General features: G+C 40.3%; 1 protein-coding gene across 21 annotated transcripts in view; it reads right to left on the minus strand.

Annotated features, from left to right (window-relative positions):
• The window catches only part of Slc8a1 (solute carrier family 8 (sodium/calcium exchanger), member 1), a 365,283-nt gene that overhangs the window by 265,575 nt on the left and 80,436 nt on the right, over positions 1–19,272 (minus strand). For all 21 annotated transcript variants that reach the window (NR_104580.1, NM_001112798.2, NM_001286684.1 and 18 more), the window contains exon 2: positions 9,130–10,959. Coding sequence is in view for 20 of the 21 variants with exons in the window: in NM_001112798.2 (NP_001106269.1) it covers positions 9,130–10,928 (1,799 nt within the window). In the remaining variant the exon portion in view is untranslated. The remainder of the gene's footprint in view (positions 1–9,129; positions 10,960–19,272) is intronic.

The raw sequence follows: 19,272 nt of genomic DNA on the forward strand, positions 1-19,272 counted from the left end.
GTACTTCGTACTAGCTGTGAGAATTGAAGGAAAGCAGTAGATACATCGCGATCTATACGGTACATACATCTTGTATAGAGTAAGTGTGGTGGGAGCACCTAGTTCACTTTTGAAAATTAAAATCAAAATGGCATAATGCCCTGCCCTCAATTAGAGCTCTGTCATCATCCCCACAACTTTAACCTTGTCCATCATGACTATCACAACTCTCTCCACTACCACCACACCACACTTACTGCAGCCATTTCTACAACCATCAAATATGCAAAATCACAGCAACTGTCACACTACATCTGCCACTGTCACACCCACGCCATCACCACCTTTGCCCCCACCTCCCGCCACTGCCGTCCCTACCTCTACTAATACCACATACCACATGTACACTGACGCCACTAACACCATCCAGGTCTAAAACTTTCACTACCATCAATGTATCTCAACATGTCACATTGATGGTGACCACCATCATATCCCAAACATCATCAAGTCACAAAGTTAGGGTAAAACAAACAGGGAGCCAAACTTTGGGAAGGAACCCAAATTTGGGAATGCTCTAAAGTCCATATTCCATCCTGTAATATTTTTAAAACAATGGTTGTTAGAAATAATAGCTGGGTAAACGGCTCTGCTTGTAAAGTGCCTGCTGTACAAGGATAAAGAGCTGACTTTGGGTCCCTAGCATTCACCTTAATTTTTTGATATGTGATGTACACCTATACCCTTCAGCATTGAAGGGTACAGAGAAAAGCGAGTCCCCAAGTGCAGCGAACCAGCTAGCAAAAGGGAAATGATAGTCCCTGGGTTCAGTAAAAAATAAAAAATAAGATGGGGAGGGAAAGATATTTGACATCAATATCTAGCCCCTAATCACATACTCACAGGTGAAATCACTCTCTCTCTCTCTCTCTCTCTCTCTCTCTCTCTCTCTCTCTCTGACACACACACACACACACACACACACAGGAGGGGGGAGAGAGAGAGAAGGGGAGAGAGAGGGTGAGGCAGGCAGGCAGAGAGACAGACAGACAGACAGACAGAAAGAGACTAATTTTAGTTTCAAAAGTTACTCTTAAGTTTAGTAGAAAGCCTCAGATCTCTTGTGAGAAGGAAGGAAGGAAGGAAGGAAGGAAGGAAGGAAGGAAGGAAGGAAGGAAGGAAGGAGAAAGAAAGAGAGAATAGAAGGGAAGGAAAGAAGGAAGGGAGGGAGGGAGGGAGGAAGGAAGGGGAAGGGAAACAAAAAGAAAAGTCAGAAATTTCTATGTGCAAAATTCTCACCTACTCCACTGATATATGAATTAGCAGCCACACTTGAATTTTTCTGGTGTCTGAAAGACAGAGGACCAGAATCCTGCCTTGAGCCTGTCTTTGTCCTTCTCTCCATATCTTCCCCTGTCTCAGCGAGTACAATTCCCACTACTATATTTGACCCAGCAGCGACATTGTAAGAGGGAAAGAAAATGTCATCAGGAGCCCTGGACATTTAGAAGGAAGGCCGGGAATGAAAGGGCATCTTTTCTTTAACTCTGCTTCAGCTATATAGGTCCCTGAAAAGAAAGGACCTTGGGGCTGGCTCAACCTTTGGCAAACGGATGAGTATTACGGAGACTGTGGGTAGAGCCAGGAAGGAATGCAAGGGAGCTTTCCTATAATTCTATGCGTGTTCTTCATGGCTTATCTCCTTCCCAGGTTCTTCTCTATTTCTCTCATAAGGCACTGTGGGAAACCAGCAGACAAAAGTTCTGCCTAGTCTATAGCATCTTCCCCCGACGCCCTCAGCAGGCAGGCTTAGCCCACAGCACTTCTAGACAGCTGACCATACCTTCAGCTGGCTTCATACGCTCTCCTTTCCCTTCTTATGCCACAGGGCCCAGAGCCACTTGCACCTCTGCAAGGCAACATGATGTCTTGTATCAGACACACAGTCTTCCTACCTCAAAGCACGAATCTCCAGTGATCAGACTGCAGAAGCCATGACAGAAGACAACACGACACAGGGCTATTTTAAAGGAAAGCATTTGCACTTCTTGTGGCTTTACAATGTTATCTTAAGGCAGTTTTTCTCAGCTAATAAGGACAGAACGGCAAAACGCCAACAATCCGTCTGTATGTCCCAGCATCTGTACTCTCCAGGTTGCTCCATCCACAAGGATTAAGGGCAGTGTGTATAAATATCCTCCTCCAGGTTACCAGTGCATTTAGGAAAGAAAAGCCATGACATTCTCCTCCCACATTACAGTTCTGTGTACAGTCTGTTCAGGTCTTACAAACTGGTGGTAGTCCAATGGTGATTCTGAGAAAATGGGTTAAGAGTGGTTAAAGGAATGGGCAAAGAATTGCAACGAGTGCTACCAGATTAATGTCAGCCAAAACAAGTTCTATCCTGGTGAGATGGCCCAACCTTAATTCAAGCACTTTCTGTAGGGAGTGAGAAAGATCAGTTCAAAGTTAGTCTTGGATACATAACCAGTGAAAACTAGCGTGAGCTACACGTTTATAAAAACAAAGCAAAACAAGAAAACCAAAAACACTGGGCCTACACCAAGACACCTCATAAACAACAAAACAAAATGCTTAGGGTGTTTCCCTAGAAATTCATTAGAAGCTACAGACAGACGACCGTATAGAGGGATTTATGTTAACTCCTACATTTAGTCCACAAAGATTCAAATTCTGGATCTATCATTTCTTAGTACCTTGAAGTACTTTTGCTCTTCTTGAGGTTGAACATCTCATCTTCAATGTCATGTGTGTATTGGCATATTATAATGATAACTGTGTAAAAATGATGAAGTTTTGTGGAGTACATAAGGAGTCCCCTATAAAAAGGCCTTGGTGATGATTCAGAAGTTAGCTCAGAATTTAAACACTTCTGTGTGCCTAAGCTATGAAATGTCCTCATTTTCTATGGTAAAATTTCTTCATATAACTATATTATAACCGCAGACTCTAACTAGACCTGGGAAAATGAGATTACACCAGCAAGGGCAGCAGACTGGTTCATGGTAAAGAAATTCTGTGCACATAATCCACTTAAGCTCTTAGCAATATGGCGTTACAATTTATACATGTTTTGCCTCCCATCAAGTCTTATTTTTATAATAGTTATAGCCTCACAAAATGTGCATATTCACAGCAGCATCTTACATAGTTATAATTTAGGTTTATTGTGTGGGGTTAACTCCACAAAGGATAAATATTGCAATCTGCGAGGATAATCTACTCACGTAGAAAGTCACTGCAGTGCTCAAATTATTCCAGCCGGATTGCTTACATTAGCAAATGACCTAGGAAAAATGTATTCCTAGTCTCCGTTAGCCCATTCCTTCAATAGTCTAAAAGCGGGAGATAGAATTATTGTTATAAGTAAATTCAGAACATGCCAGATTCAAAGCAGTGCACACTAACTGTCCTTCTTGGGTAATATCCGCAGAAGTATTTTTGGCCATTTCCAGTTTGCTGGTACATACCTTGCTACTCTGTCTTGATCACATCACATTGTCTCAGTAAATCTGTGTAAGTTGGCTTATTACATATGGGGGTCTTATTGTATTACTTCTTGTTTTTACTCCCTAACTGAATCAATGTCTTATATATGTATGTACCTATTTCATGGAATCCTACACAGCAAGGTAAGAATGTTAGCAATATAAATAAGTAAACGCCAAGTGTTTATCTTTCCTGACCTGCAGTGATAATGAGAGTACCAGCAGCAGTCACAGAAGTAATAACAGTAATAATATATGACTTATATGATATTCAATGTTTATTCATTTTTTAATTCTTATTTTAACATGCATGCAAAGATTGATTGTCAGAGAATTGAATTTGTCAAAATGACTTGATTAATTCATAAAATTAATAAAGTTTTCTACCATACCTAAAAATATAATTATTGTTCAAGCTGAAATGCATTAACTCATCATTTAATGTGCTATATCATGGCTGGGCTGTAAATGGTTTGCTAGGCCATATACTATGCAAATATTCCAACCTGCTTTGTTTTGTCAGTTCAGCATTTTATACATCCAACAATAAATAGTCATGATCCCTTAAACTATCTTCTAAAATGGTATTATCATTGGCCCACAACTAAGTAATTAAATTTGATTCGTGTCTACATTAATTAATTAACCTTAACATTTCCCAGAAGAGTTGAGCTAATAATAGATCTTGGAAGGTCAAATTATATTGTGTTGTAGATATTTCCTCTAAACTATGTATCATTAGAGAATAACCATCGGCGGTGTCGCTCATGTGTGGGTATCAGCTCCCAACCACAAATCACACCAGCGCATCCTTAATTTACTTTTTCATTAGCAGTTAACATTAGACAGCATTCCCCACTGAAAGTTAAAATAACTTGGCCTGGGCTTTGACTTTGCCATTGACTAAGCTTCTACAAAAGCTTGTGCTTATAATTAGGTCCCTTAAATGGATTTTTACAGTATAATTTTAAAAGTTTTCTTGGTAATAGGTTTTATTAGATACTATAAGTAACAATTATTACTTGTTAATAATTACTATACTCTGATCTTAGAAAAAGTCAATATGAAATAATCATTTACATAAAAAATGAATAGTTCTAGACATTATTAAATTAAATACTTAAATGACATCTTCACTACTTAAATGCAAGACAAAAGACTACAAGTTCTTAGTATCTTAACTACAAACAAAAATGTTGGTACTTAGAGTTGAGGAGAGGGCTCAGTTGGTAGAATGTTTACCACACAAGCATTAAGACTTAAGGCTGGATCCCTAGCAAACATGTAGGAAAGAAGGGACTAGCAGTGCGCTTTTACAATCCGAGCACTAGGAAGCCAGATATTTAGATCCTTGGAGTTTACAGCCTGACTGGCCATTTGGTGACATCTCTGGATTCAGTGAGAGTCTGTCTTGAGAAACAGAGTGCAGAAAGACAGAGGAAGACCAACATTAACATCTGGCCTCCACAAGTATGTGCACACACGTGCATACATCCACACGTTGACACACAGACACACAAAAGACCTGATGTATTTTCTATGACAGCTACTGAATGTCAAGATAACAAAAGAATATTAGACTGAACTGTGTTCTCAGATCCAGTCTAAATGTATGGAGATAGGGTTCCATGTAGTTAAAACATCATTATCATTACTAGCATACTCTGTATACTACATTTAAAACCTTTGTTCACAGAAAATTGGTATTCAAAAGGAACAGATGATACTTGGGATCACCCTTGTTCTAGAAATCGAATAATCAATAAAACTGTACTGCCTATGTCTCTATCAGTGATCGGATTGGACCCTATTTCAACCATGGTTAATGGACCCTTGAAAGTAAATAACCTTTAAGTCTAATCTTTGCTATGAATCTCTTTAGGGTGCCTTGAAAAGAATAATAAATTCAGGCTTTGTAAACAGCATTTAGTGAGCAAAACCATTTTTCAAAATACTCAATGCAACTTTTGTGTCAACATCTCCATCTGTGTACTGTAGGTTTAAAAGAAAGTCATCTCTCAAAACCAGCTGGGTACTCAGGTAAGCTGGAAACTTGCTTTGAACATCAACCTAGGTTGGGTGCACAGACCCAACTTCACGATGAAAAAACAATCTCCTTTCTCTGGATCTGACATGTGGACCTAGCTTTGGAGAACGTTATCTAAGAAGAAAGATATCCATTGCCAAAAGAAGACAAGAACATACTAGTATTTCTAACCTGCTGAGAAAATCAGCCCTGCTACATATATTTAATAATGCTTTCTGTAGAAATATTGTGTTTAAGTTCTTGATGCTTAATTCAGGGCTAAGTCTCCGTCACACACAGAAATCTGGAGAACCAACAGGCCTGCCCCGGCACCTGCAAATCCTGGTAGCAATGGAATTCTACAAAGTCTAGCTGAAATCTGTTTAAAATGCTGGGAAGGACAAAAATAAATGCAGGGCTGTAACTTCATTCTACTTAAAAAATAAAATGCTTTTCCATCTCTAACATTTCTCATTTCATTGTAGAGAATATAGTACAGTACCAATTTTCTACACTGGTATTTTGTGGTTGGTGTAGAAAACCCAGGGGCTTCAGGGAAAGCCTTGGAACTTGATTCCAATCTGATTCTCAGAACTCCGTAAAAGAATGCAATGTGGTCCCTATCTCCTCGGGGATGCTCAATCCTCCCAACTCTTCTAAAAGACTTCTTAACCTGGGTCTATCCTTTGAGTGTGGGTGCTCTGCATCTGTTTTGGTTATCTTCTGGCTGGAGCCTCTCAGAGGATTCACACAAGGTAACTGAAGGAGAAAGGCAGGCCAGCAGTGTGTCCCTATTGGTCCTCTGAGGACAGCTGGATACATTGCTCCCCAACCTGGCAGAGGTTGCTACGATATTCATTTATGTTCCTCCCACACGAGACACCTGTGTATCCAGACCAGCGCTGACAAATATAGCTGTCCATCAGAGAGTTAACTAACCTTGGGGATTCCCAGAGACTAAGCCACCAACCAAAGAGAACAAGGACTGGACCTAGTCCTCCCCCACCCCCACCTCCCACACATATGTGGCAGATATGTGGCTGGTTCTTCATGCAGGTTCCCCAATAACTAGAGCAAGGGCTTATCCTGACTCTGTTGCCTGCTTGTGGATACTGTACCCCTAACTGGTCTGCTTTGTCTGGCCTCATTGGAAGAGGATGTGCCTACTGCTGCAGTGACTTGTGTGCTAGGGTGGGTGACTACCCGGGGTGGGAGGACCTCCCTCTTCTCAGAGGTAAAGGGGAGGGGTGGGAGGAAAGGAGCTATGTCTGAGAATAGGGGGGATTCATTTGGGCTATAAAGTGAATAATTTAATTAATAGGAAATTTGGAGCTTGGTGATAAGCCACTGTGATAAGAGCACCGAGGATGTGAAGACAGGTTGATCTTTGGCAAATCTTTGCAGTCCAGCCAGCTGAACTAAGACTAGCCTAGCCAGTAAGCTACAGATGAATGGAAGACTGTCTCACAGATGAGTGGAAGCCTGTCTCAGAAAACCAGACAAAATGCTTCTGAAGGAGAACACCCATCGCTGGCCTTTGTTCTCCACACATCCATTCACATGCATACACACACACACACACACACACACACAAAAGGTACCAATTCTATGAAGGTTCAGAAGGTCCACCAATTCTTACAAATATTCAAAGGAAACATCGATTTGGAAAAACGGAGCTTGGCAATAGTCCTCCCTTAGCAAGAATAAAATCGATTTAATTGCATTGGAAGAATGAATGTTTTAAATGAAGCTTGGTGGAATGTAATTCCATCAAATTGCTGTTCATCTAAATGTTAAGACTTTCTTCTTTTTCTTCTTCTTATGCCACCAGAGAGAAGATTGCTTATCTATGGCCTGGTTAAAACCTTAGAGAACAGAGCAACAACCAAATGAACTTAACTTCAGTAAGTAAGAAGCCGCTATGCCTAAGAAAAAGCTTCCTGTGTCAACGTCAGTGTTGGCATAGTTAAGGGCTACCTTTGGAGTTCATTAAAATTGTACACGGATTGTGGGAGCTGTCTATAGCCAAAGTCACTAGAAAATGTAGTAGGAGCAAGAGCAAGTGTTATAAGATAGCAAGCAAGGAAATAAGATAGCTGTGTGCCAGCTTGGAGCAGATCAAAGTCAGTACAAGGCCCCGGAAGAAGTCTTTCAAAGAGTACAATACTAATTTGCTACTGTATTCTATTTCCGTAAAATACATTTCAGTAGGTATGAACTTAATATCATAAAACAAGTACTAATGCAAACACTGCCCACCTCCACACACTACATGAAGGTGATGGGCATAGTCTCTCCTCCCCTTAATGTCTATATGAAATCAACTTCAACAACCATTCATCTCTACTGTACAACATTAAAGAAACAGAAGGACCCCAGAAAACCCTTTCAAGGAAACCTGGTCCTTCTATCCATCCCTCTCCCTATTTTTGCTTTCTTTTTCGCAAATGCCGTTCTTGGTGAGCACATACTCGCCATTTGAACGTATTATCTGCTGCTAGCACAGCAAGATATGTTTAACCAAGTTTACAATTCATCTTACTGAACATATTTTCCTTAATTACCCAAGTTACCAATGCTTCATTTGACACTCTTTCTCATTTTATGGTCCTTTGATGCACTACAGATACTACCATGTCCTCTCTCTTGTCCTTCTCTGAATTCTGCCCTCCCTTTCTCCCTTCCTTCCTTCTTGATACTGTCTTTTTTTTTTAAGCTTACTCTGGGGGCGAGGCGGGAGATCTTGCTTCCTCAATAGTAGCTATTGATAGATCAATCATTTCACACATGACGAATCCATGATACAGCAGGGCATCATGAGAAGGTGCAGCATTAGTAAGGAGAGGAAAGAGTCAGCCATTTGTCACCTCTTTGTCTCTGTCCCATGCCTCACCTGCAAGAATTCTTGGTAGACATCTTACGTATCTTACACATCTCTATTACATATCACTAGGGTAGAAAGTTTCACATCATCATGTAAAAGAAAACCAGATTTGAAACAAAGTAAATCCATGTGAGAATCCAATTGATGAAGCAAGGCTGGTCATATGTCATAATTCAAAATTAATCCACAAGTAGAAACATTACCATAGAGTCTCATAATACACAATATCTACTAAAAGCCATAGAAACATTCAGTCAACCCCGGTAGTCAGGACGTTCTCAGAGGTGTTTCCTTTTCGGGCTTTTATACAACAATGGGGTTAGCAAGTTTGTGATGTATTAAACATTTGTTTTCAGTATTTATGTGTTATGTATATATACACATATATGCACTCCTCATGATTCCTAACAGAATAAAAATTTTCAACTTATCTTTTGCCATATACTTAATTGTTTCACAATTTTATTTTATTATGCTCTTTGATGTACGCAAAGTATGTAAGAGTGCAAAACTAAAAAAATTGATATTAAGATCTTGCGTATTGTGCATATTCAAAAGAAACACCTATGAGAGACCTGTTATTTTGAAAGTAATATTACTTAATAACTGTGGTTTCTTGAATTGCACTTGTTAAAAGAGTACATACTCACATGCAAAAAGATACACACACACACACACAGGCACACACACACACACACACACACACACACACAGGTAACCAGGTAACTTACACTATTTCATCGTTCTGGAATTCGAGCTCTCCACAGGTGTCCTCAAAGTCTTCCCCTCCACCTCGGGCTGTGCCTTCAATAGTTTTGTAGGGAATGATAACATTTCCTCGAGCTCCAGAGGTTCTCAAAACCTTCACCTCCATGATGCCAATGCTCTCGCTCACGTGAGTCACGGGTTCCTCAAATGTAAAGATGCCTGCATGGTCATCATCAAAAATGGTTATGGTGGCAGTGCTGGGTGACCCAAGACAAGCAATTGAAGAAGCGTGATTGGATTCTAGTATGCCATCTTCTGAAACATCTGAAGAGACTCTGACATTGCTAAGATGCACAAGGAAGTTTTCATCTTCTTCAAAGATATCATCATCAATGATGCCAACTCTGATTTCCTTCTGGGTCTCCCCTGGTTTGAAGATCACAGTCCCTTCCGTGAATTCATAATCAGACCCAGCATTGGCTGTGCCGTCTTCTGTCCTGAAGTCAACAAACACAGTGGTGCTCAAGTCGCCCCCTCTGCGCATAATGGTGAGGGCCACAGTACCACAGTTCTCTAGACACTGGTATGTTCCTTGCTCAAAGAAGATCTTACTGACTGGGTCGTTTTCAGCCATTTCCATGTTGACTTCATGCATACTGACAGCCTTCCTTGCTTGATCAGCTGCGTGCCTCTTCAAGATGTTGCCAGCTCCGGTCATCAGGCGAGTAGCTTGAATCCTGTAAAATGCTCGGCTTTTCTGCTGTTGACTTAGGACCTGGTAGTTGGCTAATTCTATTAATTGCTCAATTTCTTTCTCAGGATGCTTCTGCTTAAGTTCCTTCAGAATCCTTGCCATCTCACGCCTGGCTTCCTCATCATCTTGGTCCCTCTCATCAACTTCCAAAACCAGAGCCCCATCTAAGAAATTGTCAACATGAGAGTTGACCACTTTCCCATCCATTTCGATTTCAGTTTTGGAAGCTGGTCTGTCTCCTTCATGTTCAATGATCATCCCCCTCTGCTTGCCGGCCCTGTACCGCTTGTAGACATACTTGTAAAAGAGAAGCCGCCTGTCTGCTACCCACGCGAACACAACGCAGATGGGAAAGAAGAAGAAAGTAAGCAAGCCTTCCCAGACCTCCACAACTCCAGGAGAGCTGACAGACAAGATTATATAAAGCCAGGTATAGGCAAAGATGCTCCAGGCTGCTGTCACAAAGAACACACGCAGATGCTTGATCTTCCTTGTCTCTCCATCAGGGACCACGTAAACACAGAGTGCGATTATGATGAACATGTTAAAGGCAGCACTTCCCACGATGGTGCTGGGACCCAGGTCCCCTGCGGTGAAGTTATGGCCGCACACTTCAATGACTGACAGGAGAATCTCAGGAGCAGAAGATCCCAGGGCCATCAAGGTCAGGTTCGACACAGTCTCGTTCCAGATTCTCACCGTCGTCTTGGTGGTCTCTCCATTCGGTTTCTTTATCGTTATTTCTTTCTCTTGAGAGGTGATGACCTCTATAGAGGACATAAACCGGTCTGCAATAATAGAAACTCCAAGGAACATGTAGACCATGGCCACAAAATACACAGTTGCTCTAGCAATTTTGTCCCCAAAAGATGGGTCTTGGGGTTCCCAAATGGGCAAGATCACCCCTTTCTTACAGTAATATGAGCCAGTACATTCAGTGGTTTCATTTCCTCCTGTTTCTGCCTCTGTATCTGCAGTTATATGGTCAACATGGGAAAACAAGAGAGCCACCAGAGCTACCAGACGAAATCCCATTGAAACATTGGGTGGGAGACTTAATCGAAGCATGTTGTACAATAAGACTTCCAACTGCTCCAACCTGCAGTTAAAAAAAAAAAAAAAGACGACGAAGAAGAGAAATCACATCACTAGAGTCAAAGCATCATTAATAACTTATTTGAATCACTTATACCAAAACTTTCTATATCATAAAATCTCTGTGGAATCATTATCCTAAGAATCCATCAGTGACTAAACAATCTTTTGTAATATTTACAATTCAATCTCTCTGTTTGTGTATTTTCTACATGTAGTCCCGTTCATGGAGCAAGACACACATATGACTCCCTGAAAATGAAAAGTCCCATTACCGCACAGTTCTATTGAGCACATGCTGGTACATACTAACAGCCAGAAAGCAAACCTCTTGAAGCATTAAGTAAATTCTTCCTTGTTGCACAAGTGAATTTTTTTTTCCATTTGACTTAGTATGATATCTTTGGAAAAAATTTCATTGACAAAATCACCTTATTAAGAGCCACATCTTGAAACTCAGACTCTGAAATAATCCCAATACAATGCATGCTGATTATCTTAAATCCTGGAGTACATCTTTATTGTGTTTTATAAAAATCCTACTGCTCCAAGGTTCCTTGGGAACAGAGAAATCTTCAAGCTCATTGGCAATAAAGCTCAAAAGTATTTGTCCTTGTGAAGGAAATTATTTCACTGAAGATGCAGTATTCTCATATTTTAGGTGCAGTTCTTTCAAAGCCTGTTTTCATTAAGACACAGTCCTTCCCCTCCCCCCATTTCAACAAGTTGGGACTTCTGATAGATCATCAGCTGGTCACATGGGTCTTCAAGCACAGTTCTTCACATCTGTATACACAGCCTGCTTTCGAAGTTGCAGGCAGTGTGCAACAGGAAGAAGAGATAACCAGGCCTTTGCTGAGCTGTATGGAAGAGCCTAGAAGGCTGCAGAGTCAGCCATAAAATGTTCCTTCTCAGTGCCAATGTCATTCTTTCCATGATTATTCCAAAACACATATTAAGTCTATAGTGGGCTCAAGAGACCAAATGATGCAGGAGTGGCGATTCTATCTGAATTTCCTCATGTAGCATAACAACTGTGGCCACAAAATATACATAAAGTATACATATGGTGAAGATATGTTGGCAGTTAAGAACATGGCAACTGGATCACTGAGCAACACACAGAATAGTAAAAGTGAACTTGTTGACTAAGCCACCAGCTCAGCTGAAACTTCATAGCACCTCTGCCTCCAAGACCTGGAATTTGCGGTAAATGCAGAAGACTGTCTCTATAACTCTTATCTGGAATGCCTCTTCATAGCATCTATAAAGCATGGATAGGGAAGAGGTCACAGTCAGAACTCTGTGTCACCTGTGGAAAGTTAAACCAGGATCAGAATTCTCATTGCTCAACTGACTGGAAGCCATGCCACTTTTGTCTATGTTTTCTGCCCCATGTCTATTGTGGATGGCTGGTGTAGAAAAGTATAAGGCCCAAGAGAATCCCTTGCCCAGCATATACCATCAAACCTACTGGATTCTACCATAGCCAGGAATCCATTCTAGCTAATAACTGATGAAAGACTACTTTCTTTTTTTTATATTTCTCCCACCCTAAAGAAGAACAAATCAAGACAGCTGACATCTAATTTAAGTAAAGGACTGAAAAAATAAAAAGATGTATATTCAAAGTATGCAACAGTTTCTAGTCAAGTCTGTCCACCTGTTTAGTCATTGAAGATCTTGTGTGGATTTTGAAATTGTGACAATAGAGTGACATTCCACCAGATAGCAAGAGGAGTGAATTATCCAATTCCAAGTTGCAGGTATACTTAGGCCACACATATTTATGCGTTTAATATAGATTTTGCAATCATTTCTTCTCTTCCATCCTGAAGATTCAATGACTAAAACATAAATCTCTGTGTTCATTACTTCTGTTCTAATGGGGAGGTAACAAATAAGAAAATAATACTGGCTATTAGAATGTGTCATAGTGGAACAGAGAAGAACCAACTCATGGACAGAGACTGTCTGTGTATTTAGGTGTGTACACAAAAGGCCTGCCTGATTTTATACTCAAGTATGAGGTAATAGTTGAGCAAAGTCCAGAGACAAGAAAGAGACCAACCATGTAGATACCTACCTATACAAAGATTGCAGCCAACTACACAGGGTAAAGTTCCTAATAATAACAATATTTGGAATGGTGTTTCTAAAACTACAGAGATATCAGTGTGGTGAATGCAGCGAATGAGAAAGATAGAACTCTGGAGTATTGAGGTAGGAATGAAAATGGATCCCTGGGAGTGATGATCAGAGTGTGGTATCACACTGTCTTTTTCAAAGGTATCTCTCATCTAGATTAGCGATGAGTTGATTATGATATTAGACATGGAAACAGGGAGACTATAATAAGATCTATGTTTTAAAGGAGCTCAATGTCTGGCAGGTATACAAATTAAAGATCAGACAGCTAACATTTAGAAAGGAGAACGCCTTTCTAGTAATCCCTTCAGAAGACGTTCAATGCAAAAACGTCTTGAGCCTAAAAATATAAGGAAAGATTAACTAGAAGAGTCAAAAGTCTGCACCTGTCTCTAAGCCTGACACATTAACTACTGTCTCCAAATTGCTGTCAAACTCAGCACTCCAGCCTCCATGTTTCAGTCAGTTTGAACTTCTACAAAGCAAAGAAGGTATTTTCCATGCATAAAATCCTTTACTGTTTCCTCTTGCCTGTTTCCCCATAGTCAATGACTGAACACCTAAGATCTGCTGCAGACCTTTTAAGACCTGATCTCTGAGCTCCAGGATGTAGTTCTTCCTGCTTGCCGAAAAGGCCAACACTGACTTATCTCTGTGTGATTACAGAATGTGTTTTCTGCTCCAGGTTAGTCATTTTTACCTCCTCTAAGCCTCAAATTTTAAAAGCACAATAACAACTCACTGTCAGCTTCCGGAGACTAAGACTTTCCACATATAAGCATTGTTGTAGAAATCACGCTAATTCCTTTATATATACAATATGTATAATATATGTAATATATATATATTAATTACAATATTTACAAGAACCACTTCTGTGTTATACAGCCCCAGTGTCAAGTTTTCCATGATGACTCAGACAACTAACACCCCCCTGGAACTTTTTGATACCTTGACAGTAACTCTATGTTGGAATGTGATAAATGAGGGTAAGACAGGTTCACTCTGTATAGAAAATATAACTCTATATATGGTATGACTGAGGATTAGACAGTACTTAGTAAAAATCACACACATAATGAATTCTTAAATGAAGATTAAACCCTGATCTCTTTCAGAGAGTAATAACAGTATCTTCTTTTTGATAATAGAAGAAGCAATATTTGACAACTGTGGTATTTCTACTTGAACAAGCCCTTCAGAAAGCCTCTTAGAGTAAGGAGGACTGAGTTAGCATCAGTCTCCTGTAAGGTTCCCAACAGCCTGACTTTTTTTTTTTTTCATATGGATTAAACATTGAAGCAGGCAAGCATCAATGACAGCACAAGAGCTGGCATGTTCCTAGAGACAGCTGCCCTGCATGCCCTAGCCTTTAGCAATTGCCTGGCAACCACTTCCTGTATACACTGTCAGGGCAATCATAGGTCCGCCAACAAAAAGCTCTGCCCTCCAACCCTGCTGTAGCCCATATCAGACACTGTTCTTAGCTAGAAGGCTAACAGATGTGGAAAGGCAGGTGGATCTGTACAAATCCATCACCATGATTAGTGTCAGTAAAATGAGGGTCAGGGGTGAGGGGCTTCTGAGGTGACCTAAAAACATCACAGTGATTTTCAAAAGGGGACAACACAATAATTTGTGAAATCGGTGCCTATAAAACACTGATGTAACTTACTGGCAATGATGCAGCTGGAAAGAACTCTCTGGACTTCACTTTCTGTCTCCATCAAATTATTACCAAATCCAAATACTCATTAGATGTGGATAGGTGCTCTATACAAGGTAGTTTCTTTCTTGACCCTATTGTCTCCCTTTTTCCAGGGTCTTTTTCTTCATAATTTAGCTAGTTCGATTTCATCTTTCTTACATATCCTTCCATAAAAATAGAACAGTGAGATAATCTAAGACCACAGGAAAAGCAAATATAAATCTGGTTATCTTCCAGGCTTCCTTATATTATTGCTCTTGGATACTAGGATAAGCTTAGGTTGATTACAATGGATTCAGATTAACTACAGCCAAAGAGTACTTAGAAACATCCATTATTCCATCCAATTAGTTCTTAGTACTATGTGAGTAAAACCTGGATTATTTTCTATATACAGCCTATTTTAAATTAAAACAACAGTAGACAACACATGTTCCTGAGCTGAATGATAGTGACAAACGATGGTAAACATTGAACCAGGTGCTAGCAAGCCAGTCACTTATGTTAAAGGAGAGGTTACAGCTGTAAGAAACAGAAGCACACATGCAAGATGGCTGCTCATCAAATGGCCACTCTGACAACAAAGAGCCTTCACCACAAAGATATCTAAGCAGAATGCTTGTTCCCTCTGGAGGCTGTAGTCGGTTTTGACTGTCAAGCAGTAAAGTGCATGACTCAGAGAAAAGAATATTCCCACCAGCCCATCTGACTAGGCGGCCTTTTCACATTCCGTTGACTGGCAGTTGGTATTATTTCAAGGAACTCCTCCCCGACATGCTTTCCCAGGGACCTGGTATTCCCTCCCATGTCACTCTTGCTGACCGAAATCTTCAATGCTAAGTTACTGATCTATTTCGAAGGCAACAGTTAAGGAAATGTAAACCTTTTTTCTACAACCCGTGCAAGGACTTCTAAGCTCCTCTAAAGAGGATAGCAAAGGATGAAGTTACTGTGTGCATCACAGGCCCATTCCGCCTAGAATGCCAATGAGAGCATCCTGGTTCCCAGCCTTATCTCTCAGACCACGGGCAGACTTCAGGAAAGAACTCACGGTCCACAGTCACACCGCATCAATACTATTACAACCCTTGATGCCCACCCCCACTCCACATATCAAACAGGGCAAATTATGTTTCCTCTCTGCTGATGGATAACGGATAAACTTGGAGGTTCTTGCAGGAGTCAGGCTGGGGAGGCCAGATGACAGGCTAATGACCTCCTCTTTGAATTAATACAACTGGAATCAGGATCCTGTCTCATGTCAGAAAACACCTACTTAAATTGCCTAGCAAAGGAAGCAACTGGGGTAAAGGTTGGGCAATGCAGTCCCAAAAAGGAAGAAAGATTTAGGATGGGAGATTTAAGCAAATGAAAAAGTTATGCAGAAGCCATGTGTCCCATGCATGAGTGCTTCTATTTTTATCCATGGTGCTTATTATTTTTGTATGCTAAATAATTTAATTTATTTAATGATTCTGTGTATTGTCATCTTACTCCAATCAGTGCAAACCATATAGGACCAGGGACTGTTTATTTTATTTATTTATTTATTTATTTATTTATTTATCCATCCATTAATTAATTAATTAATTCATTCATTCATTGCAGGGACTCATTCCTGGTTCCTAGAGTCAGGATTAGCACATAAAAGATGTGCAGCTCATACTTACTGGATGAATAAAATGATTCTCATAAGCTCCTGAGCTGACTCAACAAATCTCTAGTGCTGTATCAGAAGCTGGCAACTGGGTCTGGGCACCTGCACTTAAAAATATTCACTATGTGAAATGGATGTGCCCTCCATAAGCAGAGGTCAGCATCAGGAAGAAAACCAATAGCAGTGTCAGCCAGAAGAGAGGAAATTAGTTATACAGGCTCATTGCAAAGAATCTCACGTTGGAAAGGGTGGCTTCTAGCTTGGACAAAGGGTCTTCTTCCACAGCCTGGGGTTCCAGGTGGTCTCATGATTTCCTATCCCAGGTCTGGTTTGCTGACTGAAAGCTGTTGAGCATATCAAACCCTGTAAGCCTACTTTATTATTATTATTATTATTATTATTATTATTATTATTATTATTATTATTCCCTTCCCTTTCAATGGAAATCAAAGACATCCAATCAAGTCTTTCCCTACCCATGCCATGCTAGAGGCCCTAAACAAGGGAAGAAAATTTAAATGTAAATATGTTAACTCTGCATGCCAATGGGAATATGTGAGAAAGAAGAAGAAAGTGGAAAAGAAAGAAGAGGACACAGAGAGGGAGTCAGAGAAAAGACACTGATCTGGATGGAGTCCTAGTCAGTAAGGACCGACTTGAAGGTTACTAAACCTGGGCCTTGCAGCGGATGTCATGACTCTACTTGTGGAAATAATGACGACAAAGGCTGGAATAACTGATTGAGCATGACCTACACACACATACACACACACACACACACACACACACACACACACACACACACACACACACACACACGAGAGAGAGAGAGAGACAGACAGACAGACAGACAGACAGACAGACAGACAGAGAGAATCAATTCCTTTTTCTCCATGTCCCTGAGCTTTCTGTCAATAGGGAGGTTTGTGTTATCATTCTTATTTTACAAATTAGAAAAGTATAATACATAGGTTAGAATAGTCATTGAAAAAGGTCATTTGACTTTAAATGATGTAGTGAGGATTTTTTTTTAACATGAGCTCTTGGCATCAGCTCACAGTGAGTTCTGTTGACTTCCACAGCAGGTTTATAATACAATTGTATGAAGGCAAACAACTCTGTGTTTAGATACTTGGTGTTGAATAAGCTCTTGGCCAGCCTTTCTTTCCATATGATGACATGCGTGTATATTGCTTTATCTCTAAGCTTTCTAGGTTTTCACTCCTCTCTCCTTCCTCGCCATCCTCTAAGGAGAAATTTTGCAATTTGAGGGAGGAGGGAGGGTGGTCATCATCCGAAGTCTAAAGACCATGATCTTTCCAAAGTCATGTAGCACACTCCAGGGTTTAGCGGGATGGAAGGCAGCAAAACTGACATAAAGGAAATGGGTAGCTGGCAGGTGGAAACTGGTATAGAATTTTGTCATAACAAGTCAATACTATATTATTAATAAACCACAACTTATTCAAGGATATCAGTGCAGCTCACAAATTCATTACCTTGCAGTTAAGTCTTATTTTAAAAACTTAAACTGGTCAAGAATAAAACAAAACAAAACAAAACAAAAACAAAAAAACAAATAAACAAACAAAACCCAACCCTGCAAGAACAACATATTGTTCATGGCTTCACTGACCAAGTTTCTCTTAATCACTCAGATGTGCCAAACACTTAAATGTTGTGTGGCAAGGATCTCTCTCCAATGTAGTTAACGCTCACTAGGGTGTTACTGAAGTCAAGTTATGAATCTCCTTTCTAGAAGATGAACCTCTTCCATTATTAGATTTCAGAAGAGGAGAGACTCACTGGGCATTTCAACAGTGTGACTGAACACTCAAGTGGACAATCTAGAAGTTCCCAGATTCATGCACTCAATCCACAACTTTAGAAACCTCAGACCATTGCACCTCTGGCCCTATATCAGGGTATTTTAAGGGTAAGGGAGCCAAGTGCTTGGAAACCTAACCTTTGTATTCTTAGATTCTTCCAAAGCCCTTCTGGTTGACAATAGTAACTACTTCAATGAAAATTTTCTTATCTGCACATTAAGAAGAAATAAGAGCCTTTCTTTGATAGTTGATTTTATACGCTGGAAAAGAAAGAATGAAGTCTTATGTGTGCTTCTATGTGTAAGTCATTTAAAGGAGAGAGATTTTCTAGCAAAACCATTTGCCATCCTAGACTGGAGACATTTAACCTTCAGAAATGTGGGGTGATGAGATCAACCACTCAATAAGGTGCTTGTCAGGCAAGAATGAAGACCAGAGTCTGGATCCCAATAACCCACTTAATACCCCTATAAGCATACCAGTCTGCTTTAATTCATGTACTGTGGAGGTAGGTGCATAGGATGCCCCAAACAAGCTGGATAGCTAGTCTAGCCCACTGGTGATCTCTGGGAGACTTTTCCTTGGAGCAATTGAGAATGACGCCTGATGTCAACTTCAGGCCTCCGCACTCAGTATAGAACTCTGAAGAAAAGTCCATAAAGGAAAGAACCTAAAAGAGAAGAAATCTCTCTAATACACAGAAGGAAAAAAATCTGAGAGGAACGTATGTTGGGAATAATGACAGGTATGTAGGTCTCTACAACTTCCCTTCACTCAAAAATTATCCAGAGATAAAAGAATGCAGGTACCTGGGCCATATCTTAAGATACACAGTGGATAGAGTTGCAATGTTCCTGCACACACAGGCAGTTCTAAGATAGTGCAGTATTGGCACTATTCCTTAAAACAACCTGGAATAAGGGCCAGACAGGAAGAATAGGAAAAGCTGAGTGAAATCCAGCAAGGACTCTGAGG

Source organism: Mus musculus, chromosome 17, assembly GCF_000001635.26.
Source record: "Mus musculus strain C57BL/6J chromosome 17, GRCm38.p6 C57BL/6J".
NCBI classification, from domain to species: domain Eukaryota; kingdom Metazoa; phylum Chordata; class Mammalia; order Rodentia; family Muridae; genus Mus; species Mus musculus.